The 21,752-nt window shown below is 39.0% G+C and overlaps 1 protein-coding gene across 1 annotated transcript in view; it reads right to left on the bottom strand.

Moving 5' to 3' along the window:
- Nucleotides 1-21,752, bottom strand: part of PSME2 (proteasome activator subunit 2) — a 126,313-nt gene that overhangs the window by 89,965 nt on the left and 14,596 nt on the right. Inside the window, exons 2-4 of the mRNA XM_044058891.1 lie at nucleotides 17,805-17,837; nucleotides 17,648-17,710; nucleotides 16,025-16,111 (exon numbers count right to left, since the gene is read on the bottom strand). Coding sequence (XP_043914826.1) covers nucleotides 16,025-16,111; nucleotides 17,648-17,710; nucleotides 17,805-17,837 — 183 coding nt within the window. The remainder of the gene's footprint in view (nucleotides 1-16,024; nucleotides 16,112-17,647; nucleotides 17,711-17,804; nucleotides 17,838-21,752) is intronic.

The following is a 21,752-nucleotide window of genomic DNA, read 5'->3' as shown; positions in this document are numbered from 1 at the left end:
CAAATACAAAAGTTCAGAAATGACAAAGGAGGGACAGACTGGGTGCAGCATTAAGCTATGTAAAAACAGGACATAATATCTGAGGCTCGAAAGAAGGAAGAACACCAAACCAGGAATGAGGCAAGGGAATAGGCGGTATCAGAAACTAGGTTAAATTCCATGGCATTTAAGACGGTGGAAGGAGGGAGGGTTGGTGCTAAAGAGTCTTGCATACCAGGTACTACAGAGGAAGATCAGATGAGGAGACAAAGTACTGAGGTAGGAACAGAAGGGTAGTAGTAATGTAGAATGTGGTGACTGGTCTGGCGGTGATGTTATTTGAATCCTACCACAGTCACCACAAATGTAACACTTATTATGCAAGGGGCAGGGGCTTCAGTCCTTGGATCCACCCCACTGCTGCAAACAAACAGTCTGATGGCCACCACAGGGATTGTTCTTTGAGTCAGACCACTGGCACCCAACAGGGTAAAATCAAAAGGATACACATTAACCAGATTCACTAACCAAGTCAAGAAATATAACCTGACCTCTACAACATAAAGGGGCTATGCTACGTTGCCTTTGGTATGGGCTTCCAATATCCACACTCACACAGACTACACAGCGAGCCCTTACTAAGCTGTTTTTTTAGCCTAACACCCCAGGTCCCTTTCTCGCCACTGTTCTCAAAGAACAAAGTCTTTTCAGTGCCGATTACCAATAGTTATAAAATGTAAAACAAACGATCACTTTCACACCCAATTTCCAAGGAATTTTGCAAGAATTTTCCAATTTCCACAGCTTTTGCCCTGGCAAGGTAGTACTGACACCACCCTATATATGGCTAGGAAACAACCAGCTTCTACAACATTTCTGATCAATAGCCAAATATAATAATAAACACAAAATTGTAATATGTGTTGCAGACTGGTCAGTTAAAGGTGAATACTAGCAGCTTGATGATCTACAGTGCCAGTCCCAACCAGAAGACCTTAGAAATAAATAAGGACTTGACTAGAAAAATATGGAAGTTTGATACTGAAGCAAATAAAGGATGCAGACGTAGAACAAAGAATAGTAGCACAAAAATAGTTGCACAGATAGAATACTCAAAGAAAAACTCAGACAGTTATATAATCTGGCTGTCTCATTCTCAAAGAACACTGAAGCCTTACTACTAAGTTACTAGAATACAACATAGGCAGACTACAAAACAGCAACTTACAGACAAACTGACAAAAGAATGTCTTCCAGCAGGGCTTTATATACTTTTCAGCTGAAAATATAAGTTTTAGCTTATTATTTCCTTTCCACAGGAAGACAGCAGAAGTAAACACAAAATTTCACATAGTTTTTACTTACAGGCCTTTTTACAGTCTTAAGCTTAAGAGTTTCCTGCCTGTCAATTTTATGGCTTCTTTGCATTCTATATTTCATCACAGAATTACTGAAGAATAAAGTTTCAGGTTTAGGTTTAGGCTACACACACACACACACACACACACAAACACACAAACACACACAAACACACACAAACACACACAAACACACACAAACACACACACACACACACACACACACAATCAAAATTCTCATATCACTGTTAAGACATCTTGTAAAGACAATTTCAGTGCAGTTTTGTTGAAGATTTCACAAAACTTAAATATAGCTTATAAATGTGCTCGTCAAATTAAGAAAAATACAAACATCTTTTAAATGCAGTTTCTCTACCCTGGCATCACTGGGGATGTGAATCTACCAGGAGCAGACTGGGGAAATTCCAAACTCCATGGTAGAAAGGAGTAGGATCTGACTGAGGTCTAGGACAATGAGGGGTTCAGCCATCTGGTGCAGGACTGTATCAGAAAGGATAGGGTTCTGAAGGTGGACCTAACCAGTGCAGGGGATATTATGGATGTCTAAGGTACAGTACTGTTAGCCAACACTGACCAAGACTGTGTGTGGTTTAGAATGGGAGGAGAGACAAGAGTGCACAGACAAAGACAATAGTGCAGGATTTTGGAAGTGGCAATTCTGATTTGGGAGTATTAAGGATAAATTAGGAGACTGGAGCAAATCAAGGGGATATACAAGCTAAAGGAACAGCAAAAATGCAAAACAGGCAAAGGACATTGTGCTTGTGATACCAGCAATTAGGTAAAAGACTGGGCCTACAAGAGCCAGAAAGGAGGGAGCAGGAATTGACGGAGGCATGTTATAGGAGAAATGTACAAAGGCATCAAAGATGGTGAGGGTAGTAATGTTTAAAGTTGAAAGAGATTTAGTAAAAGGGATCAAGAAGGGAAGCAAGGACTTCTTAAGGTACACAGCAAAAAGAAGGAAGGGAAGGACATAATTGGCCAGGCTGAGCAAAGACAGGAAAGTGTTCACAGAAGACTGGGAGAAAGCAGAGTTATTGAAAGAATGTTTTGTTGGGAGATCACTGGACAGACAGCAGAATGTTCAGAGGGGAACTGAATTATCTTACTAAGGACGAAGCACAAAGACCAGAGTGGTTACCTCCCATAAACTTCAGAAATCTGGCTAATGTGTTGTCAAACCCCCCTGACTGAAATCTTCAACAGACCACTAGTAAAAAGGTGCAAGAACACTGGAAGACAGCAACTGCAGTACCCTTGTACAGGGGAGGGGGATTTAGGGAGCTACAGACATGTTAGCTTAACAGTGGCAGGGAAAGTCATGGAGAGAATCATACAAAAAGGTAGATAGCATTTCTAGAGGGAAAACCATCTCTAGCACAACAACCAGCATGGATTGACAGAGCTGTCAGCTAAATCTGATACAGTTTTATGACTGGGTTACATCTGACAGAAACAAACAAGACAACATAGTCTGCCTGCACTTTAATAAGGGCTTTAACTCTGTCCTACATGGGAGGTCAATAAGAAAACTGCAGGAGTTGGAAGGAGGAACAAGGCTGAGAAACTAGATAGGTTATGTTTGAGTGACAGGACACAGAAGATTGTGGAGAGAGAAACATCAGAACTATGGAAGTGACTAATGGAGTACCACATGGGTCTGCCATGGGTCCAGTACTCTTCAATGTGTTTGTCTCGGACATATCTCACAGAAATGAGAAGATCATCAACCTGTCTGCTGCTGACTCAAAGGTGTGCAGCAGTGGACAAAGGAAGAAGTGTTACAAACGAGTTAGAGAGGTTGAACAAATTGGAAGAAAGGAGGCAGCTAATGTTCAATGAAAAACAAATGCAAAGTACTGCACTTAGAGAACAACCCTGGTCAGAATTATCAGCTGGGGGGACTGGAACTAATGACAGAGAAGAAAACAGATCGGAGGGAACTGATCACAGATGGACTGGACTACTGGTGCAGGGTAAGAAGGCATTGACAGCAGACGAATGCTTGGCTATATCCTCAGATGGTTAGATTTCAGAAGTAAAGTGCTAATGCACATTATACAGAGTCTTAATCAGAACATATCTTGAGCACTGCATGCAGTTCTAGGGACAATAAAGAGAAGGACATCAGTCTGTTGGAAGGAATCCAGAGAAAAGAGTGGAAGGATGGCTGTGGCTCTTTGTGTCAGAGACCAAATGAGACCAGGGTAGGGCATGGTACTGGTGTACAAGATAACAACAAGAAGATGTAAAGGGAACAGAGATGGAAGGAGAACACAAGAAGCAAATTGTAGCACTACTGTTTGGATGACTGAAAGTACTGTTTCACAGAGTGCGTCATGGTCCCAAAGGAATGGAATGCTGGAAAGAGTGGTAAAGAGGTTATCCACAAGGATATCAAGACAGCATGGGCCAGATGGAAAAAATGTAAGGGGAAAGTAGGGATAGGAGGGGAAGCAGAAAGCTGAGGCATTTACAAGGGCAGCCCTATTGTCTTCTTTTGCTGTCAGGCAAATGTAAATCAACATACATAGCACGCAATGTGTGGGGAAAAAGCAGTGGAAGCTCAGACAAGGAGTAGGTACCATGCACCATAGCATTACAACAGGTAGCTCTTACATGGGACAGGTGTGAGAAGGTACCAGTTATAATACAGAAAAACACAGTACAGAAAAGTGATGGTATGTGCTGTAGTGGACATAAACAGTGTATTAAGCACAACAAGAGGCAGTTACAGTGTGCATAACTACAGAACAGGAAAGGAAGTGGCTATACACATACAGCATGAGTCAGGTTAGTGTTAATTGTGCTGTGTTAGTGTTAATTGTGCTGTGTTACATCCAGCAATGCTCTACATGTACATACCTGTAGTGGAAGGAACAGTATTTGTACAGCTTGCTGCTGGTGCAGTACAGGTAGGATCACAAATCATAGGAATTCAAGGAATAAAAGTCTATAGATCTTTTATGCCTTTTCAACATCTATCCTCGTGATGTACCTCCCTCTTCTAGAAAGGAAAAAATACAGGTCAGGTCATGAATGAATTTGCAGACATCCATTTAATCTTAGAGTTTTTTTTTTTTGAAATATGAGAGGGTGTCAGCAATCTGAAAGATAGAGTAAAGGGGCAATTTCTGTCACTCTCTCTCTCGTTTTTTTAATTTCTCTAAATCTTTTGGGTTACTAATACCATGACGAGAATGGACCCCATTCCTAAGTCAAAGTACGATTAAAGTTCATGAAATTAGTATTGCTTCAGTCTTTGATGTCAGCCAAAGGTGCTCTTTGCAGCACCTGCAATGTGCTCAGTAATGACTCCGACAGTTCGTACAGAGTAACACGTATTGGTAACATATCCAAATATGATTGTTGATTCTTTTTTTATAACACCCGTTGCTCCTACTACTATCGCAACTATCTGGGTATCCTTCTTCCACATTGCTCTCGTTTCTCCTTGCAAATCCTGATATTTTATAACTTTGTGTCTCTCTGTAAGCAGGACACTGCAGTGATTGGGTGTGGCAATTTCAATGACCAATGCTATTTTTGTTTTTTCTTGGACCACTATATCCAGTTTTCTAGCGTCTATCTTTTGACTTGTTTGTAATGGATGAACCCATGTGATGTAGACTTCATTTTCTATGATGCTTTGTGGCTCATGTTTCCAGTGCTTTTCAGCCACTTCAAAACCCTAATGTTTGCACAATCCCCAGTGCAACAGTCTTGCCACATTATTATTCCTTTCAGTACACAATCCTTCTGCCATTATTATGTCATAACCAACAATGAGGTGTGCGACTGTTTCCAGTTCGGTTTTACAAAACCTACATTTGTCTGTTTCTCCCACATGTTCAATGGACTTTGTAAACCAGCATGTATGTAGCCCACTATCTTGGGTCACCAATATTAACCTTTCATCTCTTGGTTTGAATTCACCTGTCTTTAACCATTCATGTGTTTGTTCCTGATCAACATGAGGTTCTTCCAGAGGTTTTCTCTACTTTATTTATGCATTTTCCACATTTCTTGGCTTTTCATCTGGTCCTTCACCTTATATTCTTTCTTTTGTTTTTTGGCACATTCAGTTGCTGCATGATTTTTATCTACTTCTGGTTTGATTTCCATTCCTACTTGACACGGATATGCTTCTGCTAGGGTAAGCACAGAAGTCATCTTAGATTTATTCTCCTCATGTTGTTTCAGCACTTACATTTGGGTCTTGTGAGCTCAGCAGATATGTGTGGAGTCCCACTATTGCAGCTCTATACATGTAATCAATTTCAAAGAGGCCGATCCCTCCTTCAGGAAGTCAAGCAAAGTTCCTCATTAACACTCCAAGAAAAATCTTGATGAGTGGATGGGAAATAGGAAATACACCCCGGGGATCACTTCTGTGGCTCAGCTCGACAGGGGCACAGGAAAATAACTTTCTTGGGTGGCGTAAGCCAAATAACCTTGTTGACTAGGGCTTACGTAGGCCCTTGGGCCAATAGCCTGGTACCTACCTATAAATAAATAAATAAATAAATATATTATATATATATATATATAATATTGGTATGCACTGATTTTTACAGATCATCTGGTCGGCATGAAGCATCCTTCTTGTTTTAATATCTAATCTATCCAACATATTTTGGGGCAAATCAATCACTGCAAAACTGTAAGTTAGGACAGTAAGAGCAAATTTGTTTTCAGCTTGGATTTTGTTTCTAGATGTCAACACTGTTTTCAGGATTAATTTAAGTCTTCTAAAGTATTCCTTACCAAGTTTTATTCACATTTGTTCATGGTTTATTGCTGATCCTTCATCAGTTCCCAAGTATTTATACACTCCCTCCTGCTCAAGTAGTTTTATATTACATTCTTGTCTCAAACTGATGTTTTCCTGCTTTTAAAGGTTGCTTTTGCACATTTATCAAGGCCAAATGACATTCTAATATCATCTGAAAAAGTTTTGACAACCTGCAGCTCTGCTTTCAATTCCTCATCTGATGAGTTATACAGGTTTAAATAATCAACAAAGAGAAGATTAGACGTCTTTAGACTTTGTTGTTTTCTAGGAGCCAAATTGCAGCCATGGCCTAAGCTGTTAAGCAGACAGCTTAATGGGTTAAGGGCAAGGCAGAATAGCAATGGTGACAGAGTCACCCTGGAATATCCCCCTTTGAATTTTTATCCCTGGGATAATTTGTCCTTCATCATGGCTTAATTGCAAAGTGGTCTGCCACTGTTTTATGGTCACTGTAATGTAGTTATCTGTGTAGGGTGTATCATTCATACATTTTTTATCCATGAATGTGGGATATTATCATTTTTTTTGTAGTGAATCCATGTCATACTTAGATTCTTCTGCTTTTTACAGTTCTCCACTATGACTTTAACAACAAATGATCCTTTGTTCCACATGACTTTTTTATTGACCATTTGTTCTACTGACATAATTGAATTTTCTTCTAAATGACTATAAACTCGGTTGGCATCAATTCCCATGTATAGTTTATACAGTCATAAGGCAAGTTATTGGTCTATAATTTTTGGGGTAGCTTGCAGGTTCACTCAAGTAGGAGCATTGTTTTACCTGTTTTTAGCCAGGTTGGTGTCCGTTTAGGGTACGCATATAAATAGTTCTTACTCATGGGTAAATCTTTGTGCAAAGATGTTAATACTTTTAACCAAAAGTTAGGTACTGCATCTGGGCCTGGGTTTTTCCAGTTAGAGGCTTTTCTTAAATTTGTTTCAATCTCTCTGGTTGTTACTTCATCCCATTTCATATCCTGTACCTTTAAGCTTCTTATTCATTCTTTTACTTCTTTTATCCATTTAGCATTTTTGTTGTGTTCCACAGGATCTTCATAGATACTTCCCTTTCTTCTTTTTTGGCGGTGTTTCAATTTCTTTTACCTTGTTTCCCAATTCTCTATAAAACATTTTTGCTTTATATTTATCAGTGCATCTTCTAAGTTTTTCCGCCTGTGCTGAAATTTTTAGTTTATTATTTTTGATAGTGCATGATAGATCCTGGTCTGTTCTAATACTGTACATTGCTTTTATCACATCTTTTAGTATTTTGTTGATCCTCTTCTGTAGTCTTCCAACAGTGACACTTCGTTGTCTTAATTGCTTTACAGTTTTCTCTACTCGATACTTCCATGATGGTATCCGATTTCCCTTCCTTTCCCTCACTACCCTGTGTTCTTGTGGTAAAACTTCAATCAGTTATTAATTTAGCTGCACAGTAATACATCCTGTTTACTTCTGTTATATCACATGGATCTCTATGGACAGTCCTAATTACTGCATTCATTTGTTTTATCAGATCAGACTTCTGATTTTTGGGGTTTTATTGACCTTCTACAGTCTATTTTTCTCATTGATCTTACTAGATCTAGGTCTATTAAAATCAAGTAACTCTTCTCTTAGCTCATTTTCTTCCAAATTGAGGGTACATCCCTAGTTTTCCATTTCCTGATGCATTCTATAGCATCTTCCTGTGACACCTTCTGTTCAGTTTCATCCTGTAGCATTCATTGCTCTGTCATATGGGAAATCACTGGCCTATCATTCCTCAACATTGACTGCATCAGAGTTTCCTTCCCTTGCTGTCTAGCTTCAAGTGGATATTTATACTGGTTTCCTGTGGAAGGCTCCAAAATATCTTGATATGGCACCTCACCAATTGCTTCCTGTTCCACTGGTTTCCCCTTAATTTGGATAGCCATTGCTCTGTCCTGTTGTGGTGCTGTCTGCATTAGATTTTCTAATTGAATCTTTCAATTTGCAGCTGCTCCATAACCTCAGTTTCTATTTCTTTAACTTTTCCATTACTAATCTCTTTTTCTACTTTTCCTCTTGGTCTTCTTATTTTTTGTATTGTAAAGTTTTCCATATCCACATTCCTTTGCCTGTATTTCTCTTCAACTATCTTTGGTGCTGCTCTTTTTGTATTGGTTAGTTTTGATTTCTCCTGTGCATAAACAGTACACCATATTAAACCTATTTTTCTTTCCCAAGTCCATATTTCTTCTTCAGATGTCTCCTGATCTTCCTGCTGCTCCTTACTTTGGGGTCTCACTCCATCATGCTGTGATGTAATCTGTTAGACCTTCTACATTAAATATTTCACTTCGCAGGCCTTATATAACTTAAGCTTCTATTTTTTTAACTTCTACTTTACTAATCTTCTTTGTGATATTTTTTTAATGTGTAATTTTCCATATATGGATGCCTTTTGACTCTATTTCTCCAAATATCGGGCGGCCTTCTTTATACTGATCAATTTGGCTTTCTCCTTTGCATAAATATTGCGCCATATCAAATCTCTTTCCCATGTCCATATTTATTTTTTAAACTTTTCAAAAATATCTAGGTTTTGTTGTTTACATTTTTGTACTTCCTCAGATGCTTCTTTTTTCAAGCAAATCAAAGTTTCTTGATCTATATACTGTTTTTGAAAAATATGTTGTATCAAGGAGTGCAAATTCTCATTTGAAGTTTTGACAGTTTTTTGTGGAATTACTTTTCTTTCATCTAATTTATCTCCATCTTTTTGTATATCCTCTGTCTGGAAATTCTGGACTTTTTGCATAACAGTAAAAATATATAAATTTCTTTCTTATCCTCAATAGTCCACTCATCATCTTTATGGCTCTTCTTTGGCCTATCAGTTTTTGTGATTTTTGTGGACTGCCACTTCATTCTACAACAGGGGGCCATCCCCCCCCCTGGGCCTGGCCCCATTGTAGGAATGTTTCCAGTGTGTTTTATCTAGATGTTGGTGGAGATTTAACACCTTAAAATGTTTATGTAGCTGTTTATCTTGTGGAAATGCATAAGCTAAAGGAAGGTTAGGTCTTTAATGACATGGAATGTAACCACAGATTTCACTTAGAAGTCTATAAGGGGCAGACTATAGGATTAGGGATGGCATGAGGAAGGAACAGTGAGTGTAGATACAACATATGGCAAGAACTGTATGCATACATAATGCAGGGGCAAAATACCATTAGTAGGCACATACTGACGCAGCTGTAATGCATACAAGTAAAACATGCAGAAAGCATATTATGGATAGGTACAACATGGAATAAGACAGCATAGAAAGGCAGACTATGGGGAAGTTAGAGGATTTTTGATGCAGGGTTGGTAGGCGAAGCATAAAGCAGTCAAAGTTTGAATATGTACAGGTACATAGACTGCACACATCATGGGACAAAGTCACAATAGACTTGACACCTGACAAACTGCAATGTATTCAGTGATGGCAAAATGTGAAGGAATGCTACCACAAAAGTCTGAACCCCGGCCAAGATTCACAGATAAAGCACAGCATGCACTTCTACAGAATCAGCTACACACAGCCTAGTAGCTACGTGTCCCATGTTGGTTAATATTGTAGGGAGTACACGTGCTGCAAAAGATAAATGCTAATGATTATGTAAAGCTATGCAAATGAAGGTGTGTAGGGAAATGAGATCATAATGGCATATAAATGTATGAAGGTGAACACAGCTGAAATTCAGTCATATGTGGGAGAAAATGCACTCCATTAGAGCCGTGTACGGATTTAGATGCTGCTGCTATTCTCCTTTATACTGGTGCCACGTATCCATATAACTTACCAGATCTGTGTGGCATAATATATAAAATGGTGGTGCACCTCTAAACAACTAAATTTTACACCTGTTTGCAGGACATGTAATGAAATTAGTTCAGGGTGCATGAATAATTACAGGTGACTTTATTTTGCTGTCAGACATTTTGTGGCAAAGCACAGCTTGCTGCTTGTACTTACAATTGACAGCTTGCAGCTGTGCATTCATAGGTTCATAGGTTAGAACTAGGCTAACTGCGCTTGCAAGCCACTGTAAGCCTAGCCAATTATCCCCTTGTGAGACTCAAACCCTGCACCTTGTGTTTGTAAGGCAAACACCTTAACCATTAGGCCACCCTCCCTTGAAGTGTTGCTGGAGACCTGCTCAAGTACATTGCTGCATTTTTTCATCGTCACATGCTGAGCTACTCGTATTTCCGCAAGTAGGTCGGGAGTGTGATTTACAAGCTACCATTTCAACCGCCATGAACAGGACATCATTTTGAAGAGCTTTAGGAGAGTATGGCATCTTCTGCTTACTGCCTGCTCAGACAGATTAACGAGTTTATGCTCCATCTCCTTTAAAGGTAAGTTCAGAAGTACATACTAGGCCAAAAGTGACATCAAAGTTGATGCCTGATATGACCTGGCTGAGGTGTTGATTCAGCCATGGGCATTACCAGTACAGAGGAATAGTGCTGGCACTAATAGGGTAAACTGAGGTAGAAGAACAATGATGATCTCAATGCATAAGAATGAGAGGTTAGGAAACATCATCCTGAATGTTACAGTAAATGGATAGATTTTTCTGTCACGTGTTTGGGAATGTTCTTTCTACTGACAGGATTTGTCATGGACAGCTTAAGATACACGTGTAGGCTAGTAGTTTAACAGACTCAGTTTATAAGGCAGAGTCACTCCACAGACCATAATCATCTTACCAATACGCACCCTCACAGAGAAGCCTCCAGAAGGGCAAAAACAAGTCAAGCCAGGGATGAATTCACTGGTGCCCATCCAATACTCAAATGTTTGCCTTAAAGCAGCAGTCCCCAGCACTCAGGCTATAGACCGGTACTGGGCTGTCAGGCAAGTGAATGCCTGCAGGAGTGTGTTTATGTGTCCATCTGAGTGTGTGAGTGAATGCGTGCATGAAAGCAAAAGAATCTTGTGTGTGTGTATGTGTGTGTGTGTATATATATATATATATATATATATACAAGATCGGTAGAGAGTAAGAGTGATGTGTGAGTGAATGCAGGTATGAATGAAGGAGTGACTGTGTGTGAGAGATGGGAAAAGAGTGAGTGAATGCGTGCATGAATGCAAGATAGACAGAGAGACACAGAGATCGCTGGCAGCAGCAGCAAGGAGGTTTGTGTACCTTTCGTCCATACCACACAGACACACAGTCTCTTTTGCATTCATGCACGCATTCACTCACACACATCACTCTCACTCTTTTCCCATCTCTCACACACGGTCACTCCCTCATTCATACCTGCATTCACACATCACTCTTACTCTCTACTGATCTCGTACACACACACCTCTCAACCTTTTAGTAGTGCAAAAATTCTGGACAAAGCCTAACATAATGGGGGGATAAATAGGGACAGATTTTAAATATGGCTCTTATAACTATAAAAAGTTGCTAGTATAACAGAATGTGTCTTATCATGCATTTTGTGAAGGATATGAGGTCTGAAATACAAATGTATATCATTATTTAGTGACTTCAGTCCTCAGATCATCCCAGTGATTTGCCAGAAAATCACAAAAGTTATGAAGAACAGATCAAAACTCAGAGGGAAAAAATCTAGACATTCTGCAAAAATCTGTACAGTTGAGAGGTATGAATACTAATATATTATGTTAAGTCTATGTTGAATTAATTATGTTGTAAAAAAAAGAAAAGAAAAGGCTTGCTTAAATGCAGAAACAGAGTTTAGTAATATGTGACTGCCTCACATAAAGGATGATGCTGAAAAAGGAATGGAATGGACAGATTTTCCTTAGGAACTTTTAAAAAACAAATGTGCAAAAGAGCAAAAAACAAAATCTGCTTTTTTAGAATGGACATTTTTTCCCTAGAGACTTAAAAACAGGAAATGCAAGAGCAAAAAATGCAAAAATAATTTTTAAAGAATGGAAATGACATTGACACTGTGGCAATGTGTTTTCAAAAATATGTTTGCATCATGGAAAAAGAACAATATAGCACAAGAACAGATTTTTTATACAAGATCTAATAAAAAATACAGGAATTTCAACTCTGAACAATGTGTTTTCTTCAAAAAATGTTTTCTGCTGCAATGGAAAACAGGATGCTAAGAACAGATGTTCTATACAGATCCACCAAATAGAAGACAGAACAATGTTTTTCAAAAATATGTTTTTTTACATGGACATCAGGACACTGTTACAGGATATTCACACAGTCAGAAAGCTGGTCTCTTTACAAGACATTGTTAAACAAGGAAGGGATAAAACTGTAAATAAATATATAAAGATGTATAAAGTCCAGTCCAGTTATGGTAGAGTAGGGACACAAGTCCTATGTTATGTTATATCTCTCTCATCATCTGTACTATATGAGTAAAGTAAAGTTGAACAGTACTTTTGCAACAAACGCGCGGTTGCTTTGGTTATTATAAAAGTTTGTTACTGCCTCTAAAAAGTGATGTGTATAAATATTCTCTCATCAGTGTATATTCTGCAAGTTTCTGTATGCAACAGACTGTGAATGCAAATATAACCAGACTTTGAATTTTAGCAGAATCCAGCCAGCAAGACTGAGTGTCTTAAGAACACTTCAAATCCATCACACCAAGCAGTAAGCAGCTCAATGTAATTTTTTCAAATACCTCTCAGCCTGTTACTTAGATCAAGAAATTTGGACAAAGCCAAAAATAATGGGGGGACAAAGGCCCAAAATAGGGACCCTTTCAAGTACTGCTCTTACAAACTTTGAAAGCTGATAGAAATACAGGTCTTGCATTAGCATGAATTTTCAAAAGGGTATGAAGTATGAAATTCAATGTCATTATTTTCTGACTTCAGCCTCAATGATCTGCCAGTGATTTGCCAGAAAACAACAATTTTATGAGAAAAAGACCAAAAATAGGAGGCAAAAATCTGGACATTCTGTGAAAATATGTACAATTGAGAGGTATGCTGAACAGAGCCAAATAGGGACAGATTTTAAATATTGCTCTTATAAACATAAGATCAGTAAGATTGCCATTAGGTCTCAACCATAGTAACCATAGTAGATTAATGTTATGCTGTTAAGTAGATTGTACACTTTTTTTGATAATTATTGCCAACCGTCTTTTTATTGTACTTTGGAACTTCTCCCCCTGGGTCTGGCCTCCTCATTAAACAAATGTCAAATAAATAAATATCTACTTTATTATGTGTGCCGCGAGATGGCCGGTCCGTGGAAAATTGTCTTACATGGATACTGGTCCTTAGTGGAAAAAAGGTTGGAGACCACTGCCTTAAAGGAAGGGAGTGTATCAATCTGTTTTATATGTAATGGAAATTATTCCAAAGATGGGGAGCATTGAGTAATAAATCTGTCTTTCTAACAGTCCTTACTTATTTGTTGATGGAGATTTAAATCTTTAATTTGAGTGTTTCTGAGGTCATTTATTTTGCAGAGCTGTAGAAGATCGATGGGTAAAGGGATAGAGATTCAAGCCAGTCTTGGTAGCTGAAGGTCTTTAGTCTGGTAATATTTTCAGTTAGGAACATCAAGAGTCATCCAGGCTCTGTGATATATTTGGATCGATACATATTAAGGAGTATAGCAAAATTATAACTTACTTTCACCTGGATGAAATACGTTTAGTTATTAAATCAGGCTAAACAGAATGATTTCCTGACTACTGTTGTTACGTGGTGGTCAAAGGATAGGGAGTTGTCTAAGAAGGTGACAAAATCTCTGATGACTGTCAGTCTGGAATTGGGGTGCTGCCTATACTGTAAGTGGTTGTGGAGATTTGTTTACCAAAGGTGACAGTGCTACACTTCTTTACATTAAATTTAAGCTTCTTTCTGATATGCCACTGATTTGTATGGGTTAGCCTTTACTGTAGTAACACCATACTGGATGCTAAGCAAACAAAAGGTTTAATAGTTTGGCAATCCTAGAATTAGGTGCTGAAAAGAAGGTGCTCCAGAACTGAGCCACGAGGAACACTACTGGTCATCATCACCTCTGAGATTTTAGCCGGTAGTGTGGGCTCTTATCAGCCAGCTTGCTTTCCATCTTACAACACAAGGGTCTACATTTAGGCCTCTAAGTTCATTTACAGTTCCAGCATGGGGAATAGGGTCAGAGGCTCTGGCTAGATCTGGGTATGCTGTATGAAATGCTTGGCCAGCATGTACAGCTTCAGAGACTTACCTAATTTGCATTTGACAAAAAAATATAATGTTGTGGGACTAAAGTTTTATCGGAGCTTATGAAATGAGATCTGGTATATTCCATAGCTTTGCAAATTCCCACAGGCTGATGGTTCTATAGTTCCTGGTGTCCGAGGTGGGACCCCCTTTATGAAGGAATATAAGCACTGCCATACTGTAGGTTTCTGAGGTGGAGGAAAATGACCAGTGTTATACTGAACAGTTCTAGGAAGGGTCTGGAGAGGGAGAGTTTATTATTGTTGTTTATCCAACTAGATACATGCCTCTCGACTTGTAGACATTAAAATATGTACAAATGCCTCTGAAAAGTAGGTACATCTGTCCAAAAATCTACACCTCTAATTAAGATAACATCTTAATACCAAAAACATGCAACTCTTCCCTCTTTCAGTAGGAATCTGGGATACAACTGAGAAACTTGTTTGAAAAACAGAAAGCGACAGAAATGATGGAAAATATAAGCACAATATCAAAAACAAGAGTGTAACATCTGTAGATTAATGAATTGTACTGCAGAATTCTGATACAAAATGTCATTTGTTTCTGAAAAAAGGAAAGATGTACATATTTTTTAAATTACTGGTGTCACTAGTACATTAATCATTTCATGTAACTTTCTATAAAATTAGACAGCTTCAAAAATCATGTGTGATCACTAGCGGGTCATGAGATCACATCCCCCCGTTTGAGCTGCTCTGTGTTAGGTCTGTCGCTGTACACTGTCCTGCCCTTCTTTTCTTACTTTACTTTTACCCTTTTCCTCTCTTTTCACTATAAAAAAAATTTCTCCACCTTACCTTCATCTTGCACCACCCCCCCCATCATATGCCGTATTTCTTTGTGGTCCTCTGCATGCTGCTGTCCCTCTTTTTCCTACTTTGCTATACCCCCTTTTCTCCCATTTAATACATCCAGCAAGCACTGTAGCTGTAAATATTGCATGTTTATACAGCTATCTATAATGCTTTGTGCTGTCTTGATGAATACAGACTAGCATCTGCAACTACTACTATTACATGTAGTGCATTATTCAGAGATGTAGCAGTCTCCGAGTTCACATTTCCAGTTCTCATAAGATCTGCATAACTCTGGATTGTGCTTCGATGTATGGGTTTCACTGCATGGAACTTGTGTAGTTTCTGCACTGTTCATTTAGGTACCCTGGAGCCCACACAACTGCACAAGAGTGCTACCTGTCTTGATTTAGAACACATTTCTACAAATTATGAGCTCTTGTTTTTTTGTACAAAACTACACATTTCAGGTCAGACAGGCTGCTTGCATCCCTGCACATGAACACATGTAGGGCTGCGAGATACGTAGGGAATTATGTTGTACAATAAACCGATAGTGCAGAACATCATTCCTTACATAGGTGATATTTCTATCAGTGTGATAGGGGAGACAGCTGAACACTGGATGTTCAAAACCTATGGATAAAATAAGGGGCTTGTATACTGTAGCACATACATGAAGCAGTGTGTGCTCCACAGTACTAAACTGTTTTGGTGACACTACCATATAGACTGTAGTGATGTGGTACACTGTACTGTCTTACCTCAGTATTATATGGTTTTGGTGACACTACCATACAGACTGTAGTGATGTGGTACACTCACACTGTACTATGTCTTACCTCATCTTCCTTCTTGGGAGGGTCAGGGATGGGGATGTCCAGTTCAGCGTGTAGGCTTGACAGATCAGTCAGGTTCATGCAGCTCTCCTGTGAAGAAAAATGACACATACCAATCACATTTTAGATTAAAAATGTCTGTGTAAATCAAATGTACAGCATAAACACGTCCCACATCAGAGCTTCTGCATCAAAGAGCAGGGCCATGTTCTACCACCATTTACAGATACACAAATATAAGAAAATACTCAAGCTGCATAACAGTACAACTCAGAACTGCTATTCAAAAGCGTATTTTTAATTAAACATAATGATGCTTTTTTGAGACAGGTCAACAGGCTAGCATTTCCAAAAACAATGTGCACTTTTTTATACTTATGTTCATTTTGCCAGATTTTTTTCCTCAATTTTCTTTAAAGAGGCTACTTGATTTAAGTTTGCAGTTCACCCAGTGAACAGCCCCAATATAGATGTAAATGAATTGGCAGAAATATGTTGTAGGATGGTTTTATCCAGAACTTCTCTGTGCCCATGTATGACAGAGTGTGCTTTAGATAGTGACAACATAAGTTTAGGTTTTGTCAGGTTAATGATGCAGCTACAGTGGAGTGCAAGACAATGCCAGGACTTAATAAACGAAGCAAAAATGTGTCACTGGCATCAAGGGCGGGAGTGTACAAAGATCCCAGAACGTAGGACAGGTTACAGAAATGCATATTGAGCAGTAAGGCAGGAGTGCAGGAGGCTGCAAAGGACCAAAGTATAGAAGGCAGAAATGTATCTTCTCTACAAAGGTGGGGGGGGGGCAAGATAACCTTAGGGATAAGTACAGGGAATAAAAATGTGCTACTAGCAGTAACAGAAATGGCAGATTGATACAGACATAGCTGAGCAGTTTAGAAAGATAAATCCTTATAAAAGACTCACACAAGTCTAATGCAGAAGACAAGCAGGGGAGTATAGAAGTGAGTGGCCAGTGTTGTCTCACCCATCCTTAGAAGAGGGTTGGACATCTTACAGTTAACATGTAAGGAAGTGGACTCTATTCTTCGTGTGACATATGAGGGAATGTTCACATCCCAAGGGGAAGGCACTGCATACCCCTGCATATGTCAGCATGCACGTAGCCACCATGGGGAGAGAGAGTAGGGCCTTACATTACAGAAAACGCTGATGTTTGGCTGAATAATGGTCTAGCATGACTAGCAATTGCATTATTAGGGAAAGATGGGTCCAGCTGAATGTGGTACAAAATGGTGGTTGGCAGGTACTGAAGGGGGAGAAGGGAGATAAAAATAAATAAATAAAATAAATGAGCATGAGCCTACTGAACTGAAAACCGAGTGGACACCTGTAGTTCTGTGATCTTTACACAGGTGTTGTATTTTTTCTATAAGGGCTGTCAGTATAGCAAATGATAAGTCACAAGAGCTGTGCACAATAAAAGAAATGGCTTTGCATTGTAAGAACATCATCTCACAGTGGTACTGTCACCAGAAAATAGGCCTAGGGATTACCATCAACACTGCAGTGAGATAAGGCACATAGATGAAGAATCAGAAGGCAATCACACTTAGAGGAATGGCACTTCACAGATGTACTGCAGTGCAAGACAGAAATCCTTACCTTCAAAAAGCTGTCGAGCTCCGTGATCTTCTGTGCAAGAAATCCTGACATCAACTCTTCTGCCTATGATAAAAGACATAAAAAAAAACACAGAATCCAATCACATAATTAATAAAAAAACAAGAATTAGATATCGTTTGGAAAACACCACACTTACCTCTTTGTACAGAGCATTTCGAAATACATCAACCTAGGAAAGACAGACAGAAAGTTAATTTCTCCCCTTTACAACCATCTGTGCTACAGCAGTGATGGCAACAACACTTGCAATTTAAGACCTTTAAACAGCCAATGTGTATGTTGTACTGAATGAGAGGTGCACATATAAATAACACTTATGCACCTATTCTGTGAGGTTCAGACACTGACAGTCAGAAGTACATGTTGCAACAACACTAAATTTGTGGTTAAGGAGGAGCATAAGCCAATCCTGCGTATATAAAGAAAAAAAGGCCACACATCTGTCACTCTGGGAAATTCCAGCAGGAAGTGCAACATGGTTTGAAACGCTTCAGGAGGAAAAAATCAGTTTGTTTTTTGCTTTATACTGACCTTTTGTATGTTGCTGTAACTGCTCTTCACTGTATGTTACCGTTTTTTGTTATACCATATTGTTGTCATACTAACTATTCATTCTTAGTAAACTTGGCCATGACTGAAAAGGGGGCCCAGGTGCCTAGTTCATCTACCTGCAAAATGAATAAAATAAACCTTTGTATATGCCTTCATAGGGTATGAATTAATCATTGTATCCTTAAGGTAGGTTACTGTGGCCAGCTAATCACAAGTGCCTACTAATGCTGGTGTACTGCATCACTTTAATAAGCTCTTCCCCCATATCTAGACATGGCCATCTTCATGAAACCTGCATTTCACCATGCGAACTCTGCTTATGAAGCTGCCTTTAAATCGATGTCACATATCTCAATAAACTTGCGTCACCAATGACGCTAGAAACTGCTCAAGAAACTGCAGTCTTGAACATGGTGTTTTAAAAATGGACAGGGAGAAGACAGACAGATAGATAGACATACACCTTTACTACATAAAACACATGGGCAAGCAACCATCAGCTCCAACAGAGTCATGAGGGACAACGGTGAAGGTACTAAACATTTACAGAGTGTGACAAAAACGCAGACAAACAGGCACACAACTTGTCTGGAAGAGCAGTGGGAAAACAGCAAGAAACAAGCAAGCAATTCAAAAACAATGGAAACCACTGGCTCTTAAACAAGGGGGCAAATATATCATTTCAGAAATTCAAGAAGTGCAATTAAGTGCCATGGAAAAAATCAGTTAACATAGAATGTAGCAGGAAAGGCACTTAGAAAACAAAGATACAAACTGAGGAAAACAGCAGTGCTTCCAATACAGTTTAAAAATAGAGGAAAAGACAGCTCACACTGCATTATTGTGCTGGTCTGACATACAATGCTGGTCTGACATACGGCTGACTAACTATGATTTTGTGTATACAAATATGTTGCAAAGGCTCCACATAATGTGCTTGTTAATAAAACAAGGTGTAATGTACTGCAAAGGCTATGACGGACTACTTATGAAATAGCTACCTGAAGTATTTGCAATTGAGGATTATGATGTGTGCATATATGAAACCGGGTCAGCAGGTTCTATGTGGACAGATGTGTGAGGTACTTGTGCTCGAGGATTATAATTTGCATATATGCAAAAGGTGAGCAGGTTCTATGTGGACATGTGTATGATTTTAAACTCTCCAAACGACAGTTACAACTGACAAACACATCACTGTTACGTTAGCAGTACATTCCTTTTCAAATGTGCATAAATCTAGCAGCGCAATGCATTTTTTCATTTTCAGTTCGTTTTACTTGTTTCAGTGTATTCATTCAATGTGCCTTCCTTCATTCTGCTGTGCTCAGTGTAATGTGGTCAGCATGAGACATCCACGTAACATACACCCATCAACATAACATAAAACATACAACCACACATCCATTCTCCCCAAATAAGAATTTATATCTACCAGTCACATACAGCTTGCACACTCAGACTTACATATAGCATCAACATGCCAACATATACTTAGATCTACATATCCTGCCTCAGGCACCTTAAGTACGCCAATCCACCATACAGCGCCCACATACACCTTCTATCCTCAGATCCTCATATACCACCAACATGTACTGTGTCCTCAGATCTATACATGCTGCCAATACATGCTCCCTGTCTAATCAGATGTACACATACAGCTCAAAGACCATGTGTACTCATTCCTACAACACCCTTGGTCCCCAGTTTTACACACACACACACACACACACACACACACACACACACACACACACACACACACACACACACATTCTGCCTAAATGGCCACATGTACTCTTTGTACTCAAATCTGCATACACTGCTGACATAACACCCAGTGTTCTTTCCTCAGATTTCCACACAGAGCCGCTAAGCATCCTGTATACTCAAAACTACATACAACACCCACATGTACCCGTAGGGTCTATATCTATATCTATCACACAAATGAAGCATGATATAACTGAATGTCATAACATCGACACATATAAAGCGAACTGTAGAAAAGCCGAAACACCTAAACGATGAAATTCATCATATTGCTTACCATGGCTGGCCAACATGAACGAAATTACATTTCCTAATCATTTGCAATGATTAGGAAATGTAATTCCATTCGGATTGGTCAACCATGGTGATGCAATATGATGAATTTCGTTGTTTAGGTGTTTCAGCTTTCCTACCGTTCACTTTATATGTGTCGATGTTATAACACTCGGGTATATCACGTTTCGACTGTGTGATATAGACCCACACTGTATACTCAACTACATACAGCACCCACGTCCACATTATGTGCTCAGATCTACATGTGCCCCCTGTATGCACACTGTGTAGTCATATTTTGTATACTACTCACACGCACACTGTGTACTCTGATCTCCACATACTACCCATATGTATCCTGTGTACTTATTATCTATGTATACTAGCCACATACACGTGTCCTTGGAGCTACACTGACCATCCATATATACCCAGTATTTACATATACTGCCCATATGTACCCTGTGTACTTACTATCTAGGAATACTGGCCACATACACCGCTCTGTGTCCTTGGATCTACGCAGACTACCCATGTACACCCAACATTTACATATGCTGCCCACATGTACCCTGGGTGCTCCATATCTACACACTTCATCCACCCACGTATACCCCATGTCCTTGAATCTATGCATAATGTCCATGTATACCCCGGGTACTTGCCACCCACATGCACGCAGTTTACTCAAACCTGCATACTACACTGTAAGCTCAAACCTACATATACTGCCCACACATACAATGTTTTCAGATCTACATATACTGCTCACATAGTGTACTCACATTTATCACCCATATGCACCCTACATATTCGATTCTACATGCTTATCAAATGCCTGACAATACCACTCACATGCTCTATGTACACAAGTCTTCATATACTGCTCACATACTCCCCATTTACTTCTATACCTCCATATATACCCTATGTACTCAGATCTACATTTGCCACCCACATTTTCTTAATTTTATTTATTTGCTAACCAGGTAAGTAAGCCTTTAGTGGGGTAAACCAGGAGCATTGTTGTGTTATGTAACTTGCACAATGTTTGCAAGTAGAAATTGAAGGAATAAAACCTAGGAAAACGGGATGGAATTGATTAATATTTATTTATTTACATTTGTTAACCGGGTAATGTCTAACTGGGCCAGTAGCCTGTTTTCAATGTAGACCTGGGGAAAAAAAGCTCCAAAAACAGAAGATACAATTAGTAAAATCTAAATTATACATACTTTAGTAATCATATGTTAACAAAAGTAACTAAATTATTTTGATAGCAAACAGAGCACAGCAAGTACAGATACATTGATGACTAGTTTAAAAACTATTAGAGACCAAACCAATCGAAAAAAAGACATACGTTAACAAAATTAACTAACAAAATAAATTTACATAGCTGCACATAGCATAGCAGAATACAGATATAATTGATCACTGCAGTACTTAAACAGTCTATCAGAGAACAAAGCAATCATTG

Source organism: Protopterus annectens, chromosome 16.part0 (assembly GCF_019279795.1).
Source record: "Protopterus annectens isolate FY-2018-M chromosome 16.part0, PAN1.0, whole genome shotgun sequence".
Taxonomy (NCBI): Eukaryota; Metazoa; Chordata; order Ceratodontiformes; family Protopteridae; genus Protopterus; species Protopterus annectens.
Note: the sequence above shows the minus strand (reverse complement) of the source record. Positions and strands in the feature narration are given on the sequence as shown.